At 38.2% G+C, this 19,486-nt stretch overlaps 1 protein-coding gene across 2 annotated transcripts in view; it reads right to left on the bottom strand.

Annotated features, from left to right (window-relative positions):
• Nucleotides 1-429: 429 nt before the first annotated feature.
• The window catches only part of NID1 (nidogen 1), a 44,684-nt gene continuing 25,627 nt past the window's right edge, over nt 430-19,486 (bottom strand). For both annotated transcript variants that reach the window (XM_064708484.1, XM_064708483.1), the window contains exons 13-20: nt 12,661-12,885; nt 11,861-12,033; nt 9,756-9,882; nt 5,721-5,892; nt 4,790-4,947; nt 3,367-3,490; nt 2,039-2,151; nt 430-579 (exon numbers count right to left, since the gene is read on the bottom strand). In XM_064708484.1, the coding sequence (XP_064564554.1) occupies nt 458-579; nt 2,039-2,151; nt 3,367-3,490; nt 4,790-4,947; nt 5,721-5,892; nt 9,756-9,882; nt 11,861-12,033; nt 12,661-12,885 (1,214 nt within the window). In that variant the 3' untranslated portion in view covers nt 430-457. The remainder of the gene's footprint in view (nt 580-2,038; nt 2,152-3,366; nt 3,491-4,789; nt 4,948-5,720; nt 5,893-9,755; nt 9,883-11,860; nt 12,034-12,660; nt 12,886-19,486) is intronic.

Here is a 19,486-nt window from a genome sequence, read left to right as displayed (position 1 = left end):
TGATTATTTCTCAGCTAGAGATAATCCCAGCCACATATATGATGGGCTAACCATATCACTTCTGCAGAAAACTGCTGCTCACTCCAAGGTACAATTCAGTCTCAGGATTTGAGTAGTTCCATTCTCGTTACTCTGTTCTGTGTTTTGTTACTTCAATTTTGCCAAGAGACACATCCTCCTTGTCTGGGGCAGATGCAACCAAGGCCTCCACATTTACGTTTAAAAGCAAAAAGATAATTTTAAAAGAAAGAGGGTGAATTTGGATCCAACCTGGGCAGCTCTGTCTTACTTAACAGCTACAAAAACTGCCTCTGTGTGTGTGTCTGCATATGTGCATAGTGGCTTGCTGTCAGCAGCATGGAGCACTTATCTTTAGGGCCTGATTGTGTTGATAGGAGTGAATTGTTTACAGCACATTTCCAAAAGGTGTCTGCTGCTCTAAAGCTTGTTTTAATGCTCAGTTTCTTTCTATACAATCTACTCCAACTGTGTTGTCAGGGCAGCGGCAAGTGCGGCCTCCTGGGGTAGCCAAGCAGAGGTGAGTACAACCACCATTATTCACCGTACAGTAGTTATGTCCTGGAAAAAAACAGAGATGCAAAACCTTAGAGAAAAGCAAATGCACACCCACAATAAAATCTGAAAAAGACATGCTCAAGAGACATTAAGATTTATGGCTATGCTAGGGAAACAAGCCATAATGAGATTAGGAGTGGAAGAAAACTTTGCTTTGGGGAGATAAGAGTCACCGTATCCCTTGTGTCAACTTGACATTCACATGAAAGAAAGATCAAGATATCAGAGTGAAAGAGGCAGCATGCATCAAGTTGGCTGTTCCTAAAATACCCTTCATAAACTCGCCACGTGGTCATAGATATTAGAATGAAAAGAAGTGAGTGAGTAAATAGAGAAGTGCAATGTGGGGACAAAGTGCAAAATGCTACAGAACATCATCCTTAGATACCAATCATACAAAGACAGAGGAATGATCCATGAAAACAAACACAAATGAATTGGGAGGTTGGGAAAGTGTTAACATTAAAGAGCGAAATGAAAGAGAAGCCAGAGCCAGAAGCAGTGCATTAGAGAGGAAAGGCATCCATCCAGAAAACCACTTGAAACAGACATAAGACAGAGAAAGAAATTACACCAAGATTCTGAATATTATAGGTATAAGCATATTCTCAGAGCACACAATATTGTTAAATTTTACACTCCCTACCAAAATGGATCAGCGAATTAACTAGTAATAACAATATAACTGATTTCTTAATTATGACATATGTATCTATTTTTGAGCTCTGAGCCAAAACCTCCACTAAATTGTTTTTTACTGCATATATTGAGTAATTTGAAGAGAAACTACCCAAAGTAAAAATAGCACAACTCCTATAATTCCAGCCATATTGTAATGAAAAACAGCAAATGCCTTCTCTTGTGATTTGCTAAGAGCAACATAACTGCACAGTGATACTTCTTTATAAAAACCAAGTTATATTTCAAGGGTATTAGTTTCCTCTCTTCCTCTTTTCAATAGCATATCTGGAAAACTTCACATTCAACAGAGCAGAAGAGCCAGCTCAGTCCAGCCACTCTACCACCTGCTGTTTTCTGAACATTCCATTTTGAAAAACACTGGATCTTATTAAGGACATCTGGAAGACCATAATATTTCTGTAGTTTAAACTTAATAAGTGAATGAGGTCCTAGCCACGAATATAGCATTCAATTTAGAAGATGATACATTAGCATTTCTGCCAGGTCAGATGCCCACCTCAATTATACACATCCTTTGACAAAGGGTAGAACAGGCCCCTTCTGCCCATCCAGTCCTGGTTTCATGTGGGAACTACAACAACTGCTTTTATGGAAAAGAAACCAGGGGTCTTTTAATTTCTTACTAAATAGAAATCTAAACACTAACCTAAACCTTCACTACCCAAATCGGTCCACAGCTTATAAACAGGAGCTGCTACTAAGCTCATTTATACAGTAAAGTGTTACACAGCTGTAAAAACTCAAGAGTCATCTGGATTACCTCCTGGGCACTGAGCAAAGGCTGTGGTGATTCCGTACAGTCGTGAGCGCTTGTGAGGCTGGAAGTTATCATTTTCTAATGAAATGGTGCGATCCACTGCTACAACAGCATCCCTGCCATGTGCAGAAGAAAATATACAGAAGTGAGATGAAGGTGAAAGTATAGGGGAAAACAAAACAACACAAAAAAAAGACCCCCCCAAAAACCAACAAAAACCCCAACCAACCAGTCAAAAAAAACAAAACAAAACCAAAAGTGGAGAAAAATTTGAAGTTGCTTCTTTTTTACAATTAGGAAGAGATACCAGAAGTAAAATCTCCCAGGACATCACCTTTCCTGGACAAACCTAGTATGTTATGACCTTCACTCTAGGCAGAAATTTATCAGGGAGACACCTTAATAATTTTGAAGGTATTTCCAGTACAGCACAATGTACCTCTACTGGAGGGATGCATGTGTTAGTAGTTTTGGCACACTTTTCACATTCTGCTCCTCTGACAAGTATTGTGGTATAGCTGACATTGCAGCTATTATGCAATGTCATAACAATTATGGAAAATGATGTGTTTTAGGTGGAGCCTGATCTCCAGAAGGAATATAGCTAGTCATAAGCAATCCTTCCTTCCTAAGTATAAAAGGGCAGTCAAATGACAGACCTGTAGCATCCTGTTCCTCAAGCCTGCTCTAGAATAGAAACTAACATCTGGGAAGTGCTAACTTGGAAATTCTCCCACAGTAATAGCTACTGCTTCTGCAATTGATAGAGGCATTTGGGTAAGTTTTCTGATAGAGCCCATAAAACCATTTATATCAAGTAAAAATATTTATTTTAAAATGCAGGGACTGGATTTTATTTCCAGAAGTTAAAGTAAACCTCTAAGTCTTGTTCATATGGCAACATTTTAGAGCATTTGCAACAAAGAAAGTGTCATCAAGATAGGAACACTTTTTTCCCCGTAGTTTTGATTGAACATTCATATAATAAAAGGCATAGAAAGCTGAGAGTGATGAAATGTCTGCCCTCTACAATGCAGCTGCTGTAAGAGAAACAAGTTACTGCCCACTCCTTTCCCAAGAATGTTCAGTGTTAAAAGCATTTTCTTCAAGGACAAATCACTATGCTAAAAAGTGAAAACTCAGTTAACTGGCAGCATCAGTAGGTCAGCTCTACACATCCACTCCACCCTGCATCAGCTATTGCCAGGAAAGGAACAAAACAGGAATGTGTGAGAGGTCAGGCATGAGAAATGCAGTATATACTTCAGTTTCTACCGGGGAGAAAAAAAAAAGATAAAAGTACTCCATTATTTCTTTAGCAGATAACGTACCTTCTCCAGTCTGTATAGTATAAATTCTTCCCATAGCTTGTAACACCAAAAGGATACTGAATCCCTTCAACAATCTTCCGTCTACCAAGCTGATTAGGGTTCATGCATTCCAGCCTCTTGGTACCTGGATGTAGTGAAACAATTAAGCCTTTGAATCAGAACAAGAGAGCTCTCATCAGGGATGAAAGACAAGCACAAATATGCAAGCATGAACAGGGTGGAAAGTCCTGGAAATCTTTCAGTGTGCTGCTTAGTCAAAGCCTTCCTCCGTGTCACATGTGTGCATGTGCCAAAAACTGAATGGATAAATACTCCAGTGCTGATGCTACTCAGCACACCACTGAAGTTAAAGAAACACAGATGTCCCATGCAGCCATGGCCAATGCTCACAAGCTGAGATTCCTGCCATGGATTCCAGAATCCTTGGGTTGGTGTGGAAGCTGACAGAAGGCTTCCTCCATTCTGGAGGGATACTTCAGCCATTTACTTGGCTCTCCTGCTCTGGAAGATATTTTTGAGACGTTTGGTGAACATGTTCCACAAATACTTGTTGGGTTGGGCCATGAAGGTGAGACTGCAGGAAGAACATCTAATTCATAGATGCAAATAGAGTGCAAAAAGGTCTAGCTGCAAAGCCACTGCAGGCTGGGAACACTGCTAATGAATGTAAACACCTGGAGGTTTTTCTTAAGTAAAGTGTTTCAGAATTAGACAAAAAAGGAGAAGACGCAAATGTGAGAACAAGACTGGAAGAGAGAGAAAGTAACTAGAGATAGCAGAAGGTTGAAGGTTGGAGAAAGTGTTTTATAGTGAGAAAGACAGCCTGGCCATTTTAATTCATCCAAAATTTGAAAGGTGACCTGAAGTGTAAAAGCACCTCCACAGAAAGACATCCCTGCCAGAGTCTACAGGGCGAAAGACAGCAAGATCCCAAAAGATAAAAATTAAATGACAATTAAAAGCACACTTCCCCTCTAATCACTGTCACAAAACTAACAATGGGGCGGTGGCAGAACTTTGATCCCTTGATCTTTTGTGTGCATTGCTTTTTCAAGACTTGCTTCAGTCAAATATAAGCCAGACTTGGCCTCAGGTTACAGGCTTTAGAACAATAGTGCCAGAATGACATTCTGGAAGGCAGATTAGATAAATCTGTGGTTTTCCCTAGTCTTAAACTAAGAACTTCTACAAAGCCCCAAGCACTATGTAAAAAAAATAGCCACATGCAAGATACAAAGACATAGATCTGTTGCATTCCTAGAAAGTTTTGTGATCAGAATTGAAATCCTTCAGCTTGCACACACTATCATGTGAACAGCAATGAATAAATCATTAAAGCCAGAAGCTATGGCTGTTCATAATTTCAGGATTGGATATACTTACACTACTACTATTACAAAGAAATATTTTAGCCCTCCTTTACCTGCATCTACCCAGCACAGCATTGAGGAATAAGGATCAAATGTCAGTCCATTTGGTAACCCAAGATCATCTTTAACAAGAATTCTTCTATTTGTGCCATCCATGTATGAAGTTTCAATTTTAGGAGCTTCTCTGTTCCAGTCAGTCCAGTACAAGTTTCTTAGGAAGAAGAAAAAGGCTAGAGTTAAGACAGGGACTTATCTCAAAAGATTAGTGTAATTAAGAAAGTACTAAGAACACATAAGTAACATACAGCCCCTAAATCATTTAAATAAATAAGAAGGGCCATATTGCACTTTGATATAGAAGTCAAAAAAGGGTTGTAAAAGCGTAGCAAAAATACTTCCATCAAAAACAAAAGGAGCAAGCACTGACGTAGGAAGAAATGCTTTCCTTCCATTGTTTAGCTTATGATCAAAATGCTGGCCAAAAAGACTTAAATTGAAACAGTTCTGAGGGCCGTTCAAAATGTACATCCACGTTTCTAGTTCTTCATCTCACTTCCCATCATGTCTGCTCAGGCTAAAGCAAGACTATTTGGCATACATTTGGGACCCATTTGAAACAATATTTTTCTTTTCAGTGTACCAAGTAAGCAACAATGGAATCAGAATAGTTTATCCTCAGCAGAGATCCCCAGAGAGGGCCAATAACTCTCTGATGTTTTACTATTAATAGCCATTTTTTAATGGTAGGATGTTTTTCCCTTGGATGTACATGCTGTGCCTAAGAATATGCACGGCCCCTCAATGGCTTCTTTGTTGTTTACTCCTTAACATGCACACAATTTACTATAAGATGGAAGTCCCTGATGCTTGACCTGAACCCAGAGCCTTACTCCATCACTGGGGTTCTGCATGGAACACAGGTCATTAAATAACCAGATAAATAAAATCAAGTTTTGCACGTGTTTCTTGACAACACATCCATACCCTCTCACAGGATCCAGGACGATTGCTCTGGGGTTCACCAAACCAGTGTCAAAAAGGATGCGACGCTGCCGCCCGTCCAGCCTGGCCACTTCTATTCTATCCAGCTGAGAGTCAGTCCAGAAGATGTTGCGACCTAGATGATCTACAGCTATCCCTTCAGGGCTTCCCAAGTCTGCAGGAGAACATAGAAAAACATTCCTAGGTATTATATTAATTCCCAATACACTCTGTCAGCCTCAATGCTGCATAAGGATAACCTTTAAAAGAAATGTTTTCTTCAGCGTTCTGGCTGTGGTCCAACAAAAGCTACTTTATATCAATTGGAAGGGGAACATGCATTTTACCTGAAAGTTTAAAGACATAAAATGAGAAGTTCCATGCGGAACAAACTTGCCACAAAAAGAAATTGTACTTGGAGGGGCAAACATAGGAGTTTATAACAGAGAAAGGAACAGCAGATACTGTCAAAATCTTATTCTACCATACTTAGAAGGCCATAAAATGGATTTTATAACCCTTAATATTTCTCCTTCCTTAGTACCAGCATACATGACACCCCTCTGACAGTTGAATTTATGCTAAGTGATGCAGCAATTAAACAAATCAAACTCTAAACACTAGAGACAATGTTATTAACTAACTGATGCAATCTAGATCCAGTTTTTGTTTTTGCAGAGCTATTCTTTTTGGAACACAGCACAGTATGAGCACAGTTTTTCTTGGACAGTTATTTGTTCCAAAAGCAACAGGAAATAGCAGATAATGACCTTACTGCTCTAGCATCAGTAATTTCTAACTTGGATGCAGGATGCAGAAAAAAATTATAAAGCTTAATTCAGCCACTATGAGAAACTGCTCTGTTTTTTTCAAGGTTCCATTGAAAAAGAGCAGGCAGGCTGTGAGGAATTTAAGGAAGCCAAACACAAGTTAAAAAAAAAAAAAAAGAAAGTCTATTTTAATTCAATTTCAGTTCCAAAAAAAAAGCAAAGAATTTTACATAGTCACTGCCCAAAAGAGGCAAAGTGACCCTTTATACCAGCCAGCTGTTTAAAAAAAAAAAAGCACCTTTCAAATGCTGATCCACACACTGAATGGAATGTAGCCCATTAGCTTTCTTTTAATTCTTAGGTTTATTCACTGACAGCCATTAAACAAACATTATGTGACACAAGCAACCTTTCTGGAGAAAAGGCACTTGGCCCAGAACATCGGAACATGGGGCTCTCTAGACTTTGCTACTGCGATGTTGCTGTGAGTAACAGTTGCACAACAGTTCAAGCATCCTCTGCTCTCCCACTCAAGTGGATTGCACTTTATCTGCACACATGACATTTTAAGTTTATATTAATTGCTGAAGAAGTGGAAAGGAACAAACAAGATGTATCTCATTGTTTCTGACTCACAGCTCATGGCCGGAGGGGAGGGGTGATGGGCAAGAAAGTAAATTTTAATCAGGCATTACTTTACTCCTCCTGAGGGCTCTTGGGCACACTTTGACTCAGTTATACTGACTTCACATTGTTGGTCTTTATTTCTCTAAGTGCTTCTGTGGAGCTAAACCTGTCAGCTGCAAGAAACCACTTCACATATACTTCAGACCCTCAAATGATCCTACTTCTTTCCTTGCTAATGGCAGAGTCTGCTGAGGGTGACCACATTTTGAGTACAACAGTCCCCAGTGTCTGGGATCAGAACGTTATTGACTAAATGGTAATGGAGGAGCTCCCAGACTTTTAGGAAACAGAAGACAGTAGCAGGCAAAAGATTTGCTGTCACTGATTCCCAGGAGCCCCTGCTCCCTGACTAGATTCCTTGTTTCAATTTCCTCATGTCATCTATATGTGGGAGATTTAGAGAAGTCTTAAAGTAAATGTCTCTTCTGTGTGGTTGATAATGAGCCAGAAAAAAACTATCCCCCATGGAGGGAGGGGTAAGGGAATATTTCAAAGCTTCATTTATCACCAGTCTTTCCAGAGGCACAAATATGTTCCTGCTAATATTGTCATCAAGCCTGATACAGTCACAGGCTCTGTCCCTGAGGGCAGGTTTGTACAGACATGCACAGCTGATAAGACTTTAAGCAATTACTGCAAAGGAAAGCTCTGCTTCCTAACCTGCTGCCACAGCTGCAGAGCTGAGAAAGCCGCCACAGCTGCAGGGATAAAGGAGAACTGGATGGGGCTCCACAATTAAACAGTGTTTCTGCAAAGCAGCACAACTTGGATCGCAAGAGCTTTATAAAAAACTAACCAAAAATGTAGTACATTCCACAGAAATACACATGAACTGAAGAAAGCAGCTGGAGCTCACAGGAGGAAGAAGGCAAAGATCAAAACAAAACAAAAAAAATTCTCATAAGTCTTCTGAGGGGGAGGCATTTTCCTATTTCGTGAAATTTGAAATTTTCAGTTTTGGCCTGCATAGAAGATATGCATTTGAATGCTGAATATCAATACATTTTGATCTGAATCCTTGTTGAAATGTCCATTAACATACAAAAACTAAAGTGCAACACCTCTCCTGGTCTCTTCAGGAAAAGTATCCACATCCTATGCAACCAACAGAACAACAGAATTCATGAGAAAGCTTCATACACACAATATTTTTTTATAGCAGATAAAACTCATGAGGTTTCCATGTGGCATTGAAACATCTTGAATTACCTTAAATAATCAATCAAATTTAGCTGAAAGCCTTCACAAATAATTTTCAACATTTTACACAAGAATTTTAATGCCTACACACACTCTCAATAGAGAGACATTCATATCAATAGAGAGACATTCATATCCATATAAAGTTTTTCGCAATAGTACCTTTGCTCATTTTTAAAAGTGCAGATTCTGAAACAAAAATCATTAAAGCAAAAATATTTTCCCTGCAGAGTTTCTAAGTTGCACAGGCAAGCACAGGACTGCACTGCAGGTTTGAGTCCCCATCATATTAAATACTTTGGGATGGAAAAATAAGTCTTATAAAATACCTCAGCCATCAAGTGGTATAGAAATATGAAGCTCCATAACTGCTGGAATGGTTAGGGATGGCCTTAAGCTCTCTCTTTTTCCTTCCTAGGACAATGCTAGGATCCAAGCCACACCCATCTATCTGCTGTCCCTAAGAGCCTGACTGGAATCTCACAAACTGACTATTCCAAAGCACAAAGTCTGGATGTGTAGAGAATCACTGTCTAAAGAAAACAGAATCAAATTTATTGCAGACCTTTATAACTGGCTGATTGTTTTTCTAAAATAATTTCATAAGTTTTTTAACAATGTCTGCAAAGAATTCAAAGCAAAGGTGACCTCTTCCAGTACCTTGACTTCACAGGTGTTCTAGGATCTTGAGGACACTAGTTTTTAAAATGTGCCTCCAGCTACTTTTGCTGTTGTTTTTTCTTTATTAAAAAACACCTCCCCCAGCCACTCACTTTGTTCTCCAAACTTGGCCTTGCCCTTAGCTCTTTCCACTCAATAGCAGGGTTTAACATCCAAGCTGCATGGAAAATTAACATGGACTGCAGTGAGCAGCAGTCCTGAAGGAAAGAATGCAAGAACAAGATAAAAACTGGATAAGCACTAACTCCACAATACCCTCCAGTCTAATTCTCAAGTCCTTGAACAACTACAAAGGGTAAAGACCAAACAAGGTGGCTTTACTCACTTTCCATGCTCACTTGAGTAGCAGGCATGGGCAAACCACAGCTGAAATTATTTCTAAGAATTCTTCAGCTGTTTGATCCCCAAGCCAAGGAAGAGAGAGCAGGAGTTCTTTTCAGCCTCCATGCTCACCAGTCCTTTCTCAGCAGAGCAGGCAGCTAACAGGTAGAGTTCAGGAGAGAAAAATAATACTACATGTCATAAAATCTCAGCTATCCAGCACCTACCTAGCTGGCCAGAACAAAAATCAAAGACACCCTCTGATGATATTCCATGTTAATGAATAAACACAACTCTTAGCTCAGGCAACACCTAGGAGCTACATATTAATAAATTCAAGACTAATACTGTTCCTAGAGAAAGAATTTTCTGTGGTTACCTGCTTTGATTATGGTTGTTGGTTCCCCACCATGCAGGCTGGCCCTGCTGATCGAGGGGCCGCTGATGTCTGTCCAATAAACCATCTTGTCCACGCAGTCGTAAGCAACTCCAATAACAACTCTGTCCTGTTGGACAGCAGGCAAATTAGATCAGCTTAGGATAAACAACAGTTACTCATCAGCAGCATTAACTAATGCTTTTAAGTCTCAAGCCTGAAGAAACAAAATTCTTGAGGAAAGGTGGGAAATGGGGAGGAAAGGGCAAGTAAATAATTGGGCAACATTGTCAAATATCTTAGAAAAATACTTCAAGTTCAAGGTCCCTTTTAACTATCAGACATCATTCACCATTATTTCAAAGAAGCATTGATACACTGAAGAGTTTGTCTGACTTCTACAGCTTCACCTGCACACCCATCTAAAAAAAGTTCACGTTGACATTTTACTTTGTCACCCTTTCCTGCACCTTTTTCCTCTCATTCTTTCCTTTTAAGGGAGAATAATGACTTCCATCAAATCTGGCTTGCGCTAACATCAAAGTCATGCATTATGGCTATGCTTCCTACGTAACACCATTTGACTCAAAAAGTTCTAGCAAAGTAAGAGTTTAAAATAAAAGTTAGCTTAAACAAGTACTACATAAATCATTGTGGTGGAAACAATATTCTAAGTAACAAGAAATATTTATATGCAATTTTGCAGGCAGAAGGAAGGTAGGACTAGAGTTTAAGTTTAGAGCTCAAACTCCCTCCCCCAGGCAAATCAAAGGGACTATCAGGGTAAAGCAACAATTGCACATGGATTCCCAAGTCTGTCACTGTTGCTGCTTTTGTAACACAGCTTCTTAGAAAGATGTTCCAAACACATGAATTAAAACAGATGCACTTATTCATCACTGTCCATAAATTCTGTGGGTTGCAAAGCAGTATAAACACCTCTGGTATCACTTTGCAAATACACAACACAGACAACACAAAGTCAACAGTGCTAGCACAGACCTAAAGTTTCTTTTCAATTGAAAGTTTCAAGAAAGAACTGCAACTTATCTCTTGGAAGTTCTTTTCTCAAGATAATTCTAAGTAATTAATTTAAGTTAGATCAAGTAAATAATTAGACTAGGTGACAAGTATTCAGAATCATGTCACCTTCGGCCTTCTTACACCATTTTTTATACTGTTTTTAAATTTTTTTATGTTATTGCAGCAAAACTTTACATAAGGGACAAAACCTTGATTTTGACCTGACCTCACAGCAATTTATGGTACTATTTAATGAAGTGAATCTGTGCAATTTAGCCAGTATTTGATTTATTAACTACTCGGTATAATATACAAGGAAAATAAAGAGACCAGTATGCTACTTAATATTGCCATTTATTATAAATAAAGCAACACTGGAGTGAAAAAAAATCCTAGGCCTTGGGCAAAACAAATGAATGTGATGAAACTGCCAGTGAAAAGGGCTCGCATGTGACACAGGTGGTGGAAAAGAGAGGTTCTCAGCATCAGGAATTCATTTTCTAGGAAAAAAATCTCAAGATGGTAGTAACAAGCATGGGAAAAAGATCTACCACCCACTGGGCTTACACATGGGGAAGGAAGCAAGAAAAAGAAGAAAGAAAAATATAAGTGTAGCCAAGAAGTGGAGACAACTGACTGAATAAAGACAGGAATAGATTAAGACTTACGAAAAAACTTTGAGGGAACAGGAATGAAAAAAGGAGCCCTCTCCACCTACTGATACTGTAGGTCTCCTAAACTCTTATACCAGAGTCAGAAAGTCAATAGAAGTGTGAATAAAAATAAACAGTAGTTTATATGAAGGCATGTGATGCTGGAGGCATGTGAGATTAGATTTTTGTCTTGTCATCTATTGTCAGCCACTCTTTAAAAGGAAAATATTTTTTTCTATACCTTAGGTTCAAGATTTTTAAGTAGTCAGATCAGGAAATTTCAGTGTCAAATTGGCAGGATACTGAAATTTTAATGAAGAGTAAAAATTGTGTTTTCAACTTATACTATTGAGGTATGCAGACAAACAGTAGCTTACATCTTTGTCAGGAAATTTTCTAAAAAATATGGACTTAATATAGTAAATTACTTACTGGAATATGCAAGAGTGCTTTTGCACCATTTTTCTTCATACTGTTTCCCTCTAGGGGAACATGTTCAATTTTACCACTTTGGGCAAAAAGCAAGTGCGTTCCTGGTGGCAGAGGCACCGTGTCTGGTCGAACAGAGGGCCCAACAACAACAGGGGGAGCGGCTGTGCTCAGACCTTGTTAGCAGAGAAGGAAACAGATGGACAAAAAATTAGTCTGTACAGCACAACAAGGTTCCTTATTATTTGCAGAGACACAATTACAGTCAGACTTCTAAGAAGGAAACAGCCCTATAAGCAGACATTAATAACTATAATGAGATGCAGAAAGCTTCTGAAATTTTCCCCTTGGCTGACAGAGAAGGAGCAATTGACATAATAGGTCTTTTCATGTTTGCCTCTCTAATTGCTCTTTGCTTCAAATGTTTAGAAAAATCTATCTTATTTTGCAGCTGAAGTGAGGAAGACGTAGGAAGGAACATCCTTCATTTCCTGAGGCAAGTCAGCCATTACAGCTCCCAGAGGGCAGAGACTTTCTGGGCCTCTCACCGTTTCAAGGCAGGGAAGAAGCTAGAAAACCTTCTTCTTATTCAGAAGCTTACCACAGCTTCCAGATACCCTGGCTGAAGGAAAAGCGTGTGTTGGGGTCACTGAAGGGCATGAGACGTACCACAATGGGACAGCAGAAATGTGCATTGCTCCAAGTCAGTGCTGTATCTCGGGGAAGGACTAAGCCCCACATTTGGGAGACAGTGCACTCAGATAAAGAGATACTCTCAAGAAACAACTGCTTCAGCCACTTACATGGTGGTCGGACTCCTGGACCGCTTCTGGTGCCATCAATCTCATTTCCATCCCTATCCACACACCAGCAATATCCACTGCCAGCATGGCACTGTGTGGGTAGGTAATTCCCATGCTCATCACACTGGGGAATGAAGTGACCAACTCTTACATCCCTTGGGAAGAAAGCACCTCCGCTGCCAAGAGCTACTTCTCGTTCATGCTGGCATTTGGTCTTTTCTACTTCTGGGGAAAAAAACAAGAGAACAAAACAAACCCCAGTGAATATTTCTGTTTTAGTTAATAATTACAGTCCATTAACAGTTAGCATACACTGACCACCTGCACACAAGAATTCTTACCTCTAGTGGAACATGACACTGTTACAAACCTTGAAGGCATATGACTTCAGAAGAGCTTCAACCAGTCTGCCCTATGTAAGTGTGACACATTTGCTTTAAACTTATTTTATCTTTCACTGCCTAGTTTGAAAGAGAACAAACAGGTCCCCTGCATCTTCCTTCATTGAAGGGTCATAAACAGAAGTTGGAAAACACCTTGAAGCAGATGAGCAAGAACATTCTGTCTGACTTTTGACCCTGCTGTCTAATAATGGCAATTATCCATGGGCTCTAAAAAGTGACTAATTAGACAGACCCTACAGTGGCTGAAGGTTTCTTTGTAATGCTAAAAGTCGAGCTTCCTTTCAAAGCCACAAGAGAAAACCACAACATGAGGCAGATGCCAAACTCTCCACAGATCTTAGGAGATGAAACAATTAATTGCTATGATGTATATTAGGTTTTTAAAGTTCAGTTATGAAGTTTGAGCACTCATTTGATTCTTCTGGATCTAAGAAAGAAATTGGAGGGAAAAGTTGTCCATTCCCTGGTGAAGCACAGAGAAACATACCATACACATTGGCTACATCACATGCATATATATTACTGCAGAGACTACAAAGGAAAGAATGTTTTCAGATGTCAAATCAGGGCATTCAGGGATCTGGCTCTTAATGTTCCAATTTCAAAAAATAGTCTGAACTAAAATTTACACCTTCTTATTATATTATCTATCATGCAGTAGAGAAAATCATCTGGATCAATATATCTTCTAGAAGCCAAAGAACATAATGAAATTAAAAGAACATAATAAAAATAATATATTTCCTTCTCCAGACAAAGAAATCTGGCTTGGTTTTACCACACAATTGAGATCCCCGGGAGAGAAAGATGTAATTATGGGAGAGTATCCTTTCCCTGTCAATGATTTCTACAGACATTTAGAAATATTTAGCCCAAACTGTCTGCTGAAGTGTCTTTAACACTACAATTTCATTTACTCCTTTACTTGTTTTTACACTGCCAGGGTTACGACAGGATTAGTTTTGTGTGGCTCACACTAGACTGACCCCAGCTGAGCAAAAAGCTAATCCCATGCATCTACAGACTGTTGTGGTGTAAATCTCTGTTCTGTAAAAAAGAAGGGAGGTTTTTATTGATATTTAAACTAGTTATGCAAGCAAAAGCTTTGGACAAGTTTCATGCACCTGGACATAATTAGAGAAATATAAATGACTGGAGAACAGCTCACTGAACAACTGCAATATTTGGCATCAGTTTTAATGTGGGTGGTGGAGAACCTTGAATCAACTTACAAAACCAGGCCCTGTGGGGAAGCCTCCATTATCTGTCTCAGACTGTTTTCATGTATTAAGTGCCCTATGCAGTATGCAGGTAAAAAAATGTTGATTCCAGTAAACAGATGGCTTTGCCACAGGTTTTTTTATTCTAAACTTTCATTAAAGGCAGTGTTCACAGAAGAAAACAGGGAGAACACTGAGTATTGGTAAACTACTCCTCATGCATATTTTTGTTCAGTGCAGAAAAAAAAAATCCTAATTTAATTCCTATCAGCTTTGAGAAACACTATTAACTCCTCCTCAGCAGGATATTTTAAAAAGGTAGAAACTGTTCCTTTTCTTCTTTGCATCAGAAACCCATAAAAATAGGGTTTATATCAACAGGTTACAATTTTTTACTCAATATTCTATGTGAATTATGGAAAGGAGGGTGTATACAATCCCAGGTGGGACCCAGTGGTTACACATAAAATATATTAGTGTTATCAGCAACTTGAAATACCAATATCTGTTCTAATTTCAAGACAATGTTCACATTAATATCTGCAGATTTTACTCAGGAATTCTGATTGTATTTTTTAAGAGAACTTATCTTGCAGTGATCAAGACCAATCTCACAAATGGTCTGCTTATGCACTTAACAACACTAAAGTCAAGACACTTGTCAAACAAAATAATTTTCAAAATTAGTAATAAATTTCTAGAAGGCAGAGCATATGGTTGGTTCTTTCTAAAAAACCAATCAATGCTGAATTTTTACTTATATAAAAATATTTGCAAATACCCTATTGTCACTCATTTTTAGGAATAAATGTGTATTTTACTACTTTTTTGCTCAAGAAAATCCCTTATACTAGTGATCACTTTATTAACAGTATCAAGTACAATAAGTAATCGATTCTGAAAAGAAAGAAAGCCAGGGTTACCATGTTCATCTATGCTGAGTCAATAATTTTAACCCGTCTTTCAACATTTTGTTTTGACTCCCTTATAAGAATTTAGCCAGTATTAAAACTAATAAATCAAACAAGTGGCTAAGTTAAAGGATAGTTCAACCAAGCACTTGGAATCCATTCTCCATTTATTTCTTCTCATCTCTGGATCATGGCCAGGATTACTATGTTTACAGCTAAGAGGCACTTAAAGAAATGTGAGTTGAAACCCAATCCAGTGTTGTAGCCTGTGCAACAATGAAGGCACAATAATATTGGATACAGATGACAGTGGGTTGGGATAAATGGTCTGCTTACACTGTTTATACTGCCATACCTTTTAGTCAGTGACAGTAGGAGAAGATGCTCTGATTTTGCAAGTTTTAAATAGCATTAAATAACTCTCTGAAATTAGTCTAGCTTTCACAGAGTTTGAAAGATGAGATTGACATGACAAATAAAGCACATTTCCTGCCTTGATGAGCTAACAGCAGAAGCTAGACAAAATGAGTAACAAGAAAGGGCACATATTTAGGTAGCACCAGAGCTACTTCTTGCGCCAGCATCCAGACACAAACCTAAGAGCCAGTAAATTTCCTTCACTAGAGCAGCCTAAATGTTGTTTCTTAGTGAGCCTGCCTTTAACATAAGTACTGTAGTATTGCATCCAGTCAAAACTCTTCAAAGATACAGAACAAGGATTAGGAGAGTTCTCTGATCTCGTGATTGGCATGAAGAAAAAGTCCATTAAATACAACTGGCAGTGCCAAGAGCAAATAACACCTACCTGGTGTAATGCTGCTTTTACACCTACTACTGCACCTGATTGTAGCAAATGGAAAACAAGCCACACCTGTTTCAAGGCTCCATATACAGGGATAATTAGCCCTGACTTTCAGGAGATTCTTACCATTCTTGAAACCCACATTTGAAAGTCAAGACAAACGATCACGCCAATGATGACAAAAATGGTTACACCAGGACTAGTTCATTCTGCTAGAGATGAAACAGTCAGTAAAAGCAGGACCTAGGTAATTGTTGGTGATGAAAATAAGCAGGGGGAACATCAGCTTTTCATTAACAGCAGGATCAAGTTACAGTATTTTTCAGTATAGGAATTTAAACATTACTAATCAGCATTTGCTGTAAAATTAAGTAAACCCCCATTCTCTCTGCATTTTGCTGCAGTTGATGCTTGACTGTGGAAGGTAATACACTGACCTAGTAGCTTTGTGTTTTCCTGTGGTGCACTATTTATGCCCACAGGACTGTATAATTTTTGAAATAAAGCACTTTGGCAAATAATTAACAACTGAAAGAAATCATCTGAGTCAGGAGTCAAGAGTCATGAACTAGTGGTATCTTTGGTAAATTCCCATATTGCTTTAGTATTGCTTGTAAATTTCCCTATTAAGAAATTTAATTCCATCATTTGGATTCCAGAGGAAGATGTACAATCCTAGCTTGCATCATTTGTAGACGTGAAACAGGCCACATGAGAAGGACAGGATGTAAATGTAGAGTTATGCTTCTTGGAATAAACTGTGTAGACAAGCCTCTAAAGATTAATCTATCTTTGAAATTACAACCCAAAAAAGCTATCAGCAGATCACAGCTCGGTGGTGTAAGGATTGTGAGAGGATATAAAAAATAATTCAGCATATACACAGGGAATATACAGGCACAGAGAAGAGTATTAGGCTGGGGAGGTGATTAAAGAAATACTGCATCCAGCTCTGGCAACCACAGTTCAAAATAATAGTGAGAAATTGAATGAGTGTACGGAAAAATACTCCTAAGACAGAAGCTGTAGAGCAGAACAGAGAGAATTAAGGTGCAATGAAGAATTTATGTACTGTGGAACACAGTGCAAGTCAGACTAAATACACAGAACGGTGCATCCTGAACCTCAGCTAAATGATCATTTTTCAGAAGAACCAATTTGTATGAGTATTAAACTTTTTTTTTCAGTTGATTGATGAATTACCAGAAGAAATCTGGAATTTAAAAATCACTGAAATAGATTATGGATAAAAATGAAAATGGAAGTAGCATGAATATGGAAAAATGAGATGAAAAACATACACGTACATATTTCTCACATATGTAAAGAAAGAAACAGAATGGAGAAAAAACCAAATTAAAGCCATATACAAATATTCAAGGAATTTTTTAGCCATAGATGATTGCTCTTGTAGCAGCCATGTAGAAAATTATCTATGGACTTCTCTTAAAAAAAGATGGAAGCTGAATAAAAGGATGAGAAACTGAGATGTATGGACTTCTCTTATTCAAAGGCTTATACTGATATTTTTAATTGCTGTCCTCAGATACTGGAGAAAAAAAATTATAAACCCGAATGAAAAAGCTTCCCTTTGTCCCTTAATTTTCCTTTGTAATTCCTCACTTACAGTTTTGTCCTGGTAAGTGTGTTTCTCATGTGAAACCAGTTGCACACAGATGATCAGACAACAGCTCTTAACAGTTCCTAGTTCCAAGAATCCAGGCTTGTTTCTGTTTAGTAAACAGTGTCTGGGGTCTGCAGGGGCAGAAACACTCAGACATCTGGTTTTTTTGAAATGGAAAAATGAAGCGTGAGGAAATAATGAAGTACAGACTTCCTTAATAGCTGGGAGCAGCAGGACATTCCAGCATCATTAACTCTTTCATTAACATGCCCGTTCACTCCTACAGACATTCCCATGTCTGTGATTCAAATCCATTTTTCTTGTTAGTCTACTTGTTTCAAGAGTTGCCATTGAAACTTAACAGTAGGTTTCATACAATAATAAAGACACTAAACAAGCAAGTAATTGTACACATGGGTTGGAACTGAGAACAGCAAAAAGAACTGAATATTTGGATGAATGAAACTTTCCATGCTATTAACAACCAGGAAAAACTTCAGTTACTACACTGAAGCTTATTAGATCAAAACCTCAAAACCTTCGTGTGTAAAAAGGGGGAGAAAGGGTCTCTAATTACAGCTGAATACAATACAACCTTCTCTGCAATCTCCATTCTGAAGCAACTCCAATGCTAGAGTAAACTCAACTACTTTTGTGAGGCTTCAGAAAGTATAGTTCGCTTCTGTCCCTGGCAATGATTAACTGATGGATCTATCCATTCTAGAAGCACTAAAACTTCAGCAACAGATGACACCCCAAGGGCAGCTATTGTTCTATTAACTCTAAGAAGGGAGCAGTCACTAAGTTGTAAACATTGCCATTGCTGCAGACTAACTCAGCAACACAAATACTTTATACTTCAGTCACAATTCAGCAAAAGTGAGACTTCTTATCTACTCAGATTTTTTTTTTTTTTTTACTGCTCAGAACATTTAATGAGCAGAGATAATTGATACTGTGTTTCTAAAAGCCTGTCTTCTACTGGTAATACAAAACTGTATTAAAAATAATATCAATGAGGCATATATGAAGACTAACAAAGCCTGGCAGATCTCCACCCACTAAAACAGTAGAGACAAAACTCTTAAAAATATTTTGTTACTGTTATTAAAATTGTGACATGGAAAAATCCCTATTCAAGACAATAGCGTAAAGCACAGAATGTGAAAAAGTGTACAGGGTAAGTAGGAAATAAAGTAACTACAAAATAATACCAGGTGCTTAGCAGTTGAGTAGACACACTAACCACTGCATAAGAAAAGGTGTTAAGAATAACAAAACAACCCTCTACTTAAGCAAATCATCACATACACTCAGAAGAAATTAATTGTGTCCCTGTAATAAAGTTAATTGGTAGATTGCAAATATCAGTCTACCAAACCACCTGTTTCATCTACAAAGAGCATGTGGCAGACATGAAAGCAATGTTTTTGCCTCTACATTTCTGCCTGAAGAACTGGAAGCTTTAAGGTTTGATTTGCTTCAAGTTATTCACATCAAGTTTCTTCTCCAGTAGAAATAATTTTGTTTTTATCAGCTTGATAGTTAGCTAAATATTTTGACACAGGTCATCAACACCAGTTAGTTCCTCATTCATCTAGGACTAAAATGAAAACACACATGGGTAATTGTGCATGAAATGTTAGTTAAAAATTATATTAAAAGATGGACAAAGTGGTGAAAGCTATGCCTCAGAATTAAACACCAGAAATCCTCCTGAAATTTACCTATGATATAAAAATCTACAAGCACTGGGTGATTTCACATAATGTGTTACTGTGCACATGGTGAACTGTCATGCAAATATGATTTAAAACTAGAATCAGCTTTGTGATTTTTTTTTTTTTCTCTCCTCCATACAATCC

Source organism: Zonotrichia leucophrys, chromosome 3, assembly GCF_028769735.1.
Source record: "Zonotrichia leucophrys gambelii isolate GWCS_2022_RI chromosome 3, RI_Zleu_2.0, whole genome shotgun sequence".
In the NCBI taxonomy this organism is placed as follows: domain Eukaryota; kingdom Metazoa; phylum Chordata; class Aves; order Passeriformes; family Passerellidae; genus Zonotrichia; species Zonotrichia leucophrys.
The sequence above is the reverse complement of the archived record's forward strand: the minus strand, read 5'-3'. Positions and strand labels throughout refer to the sequence as shown.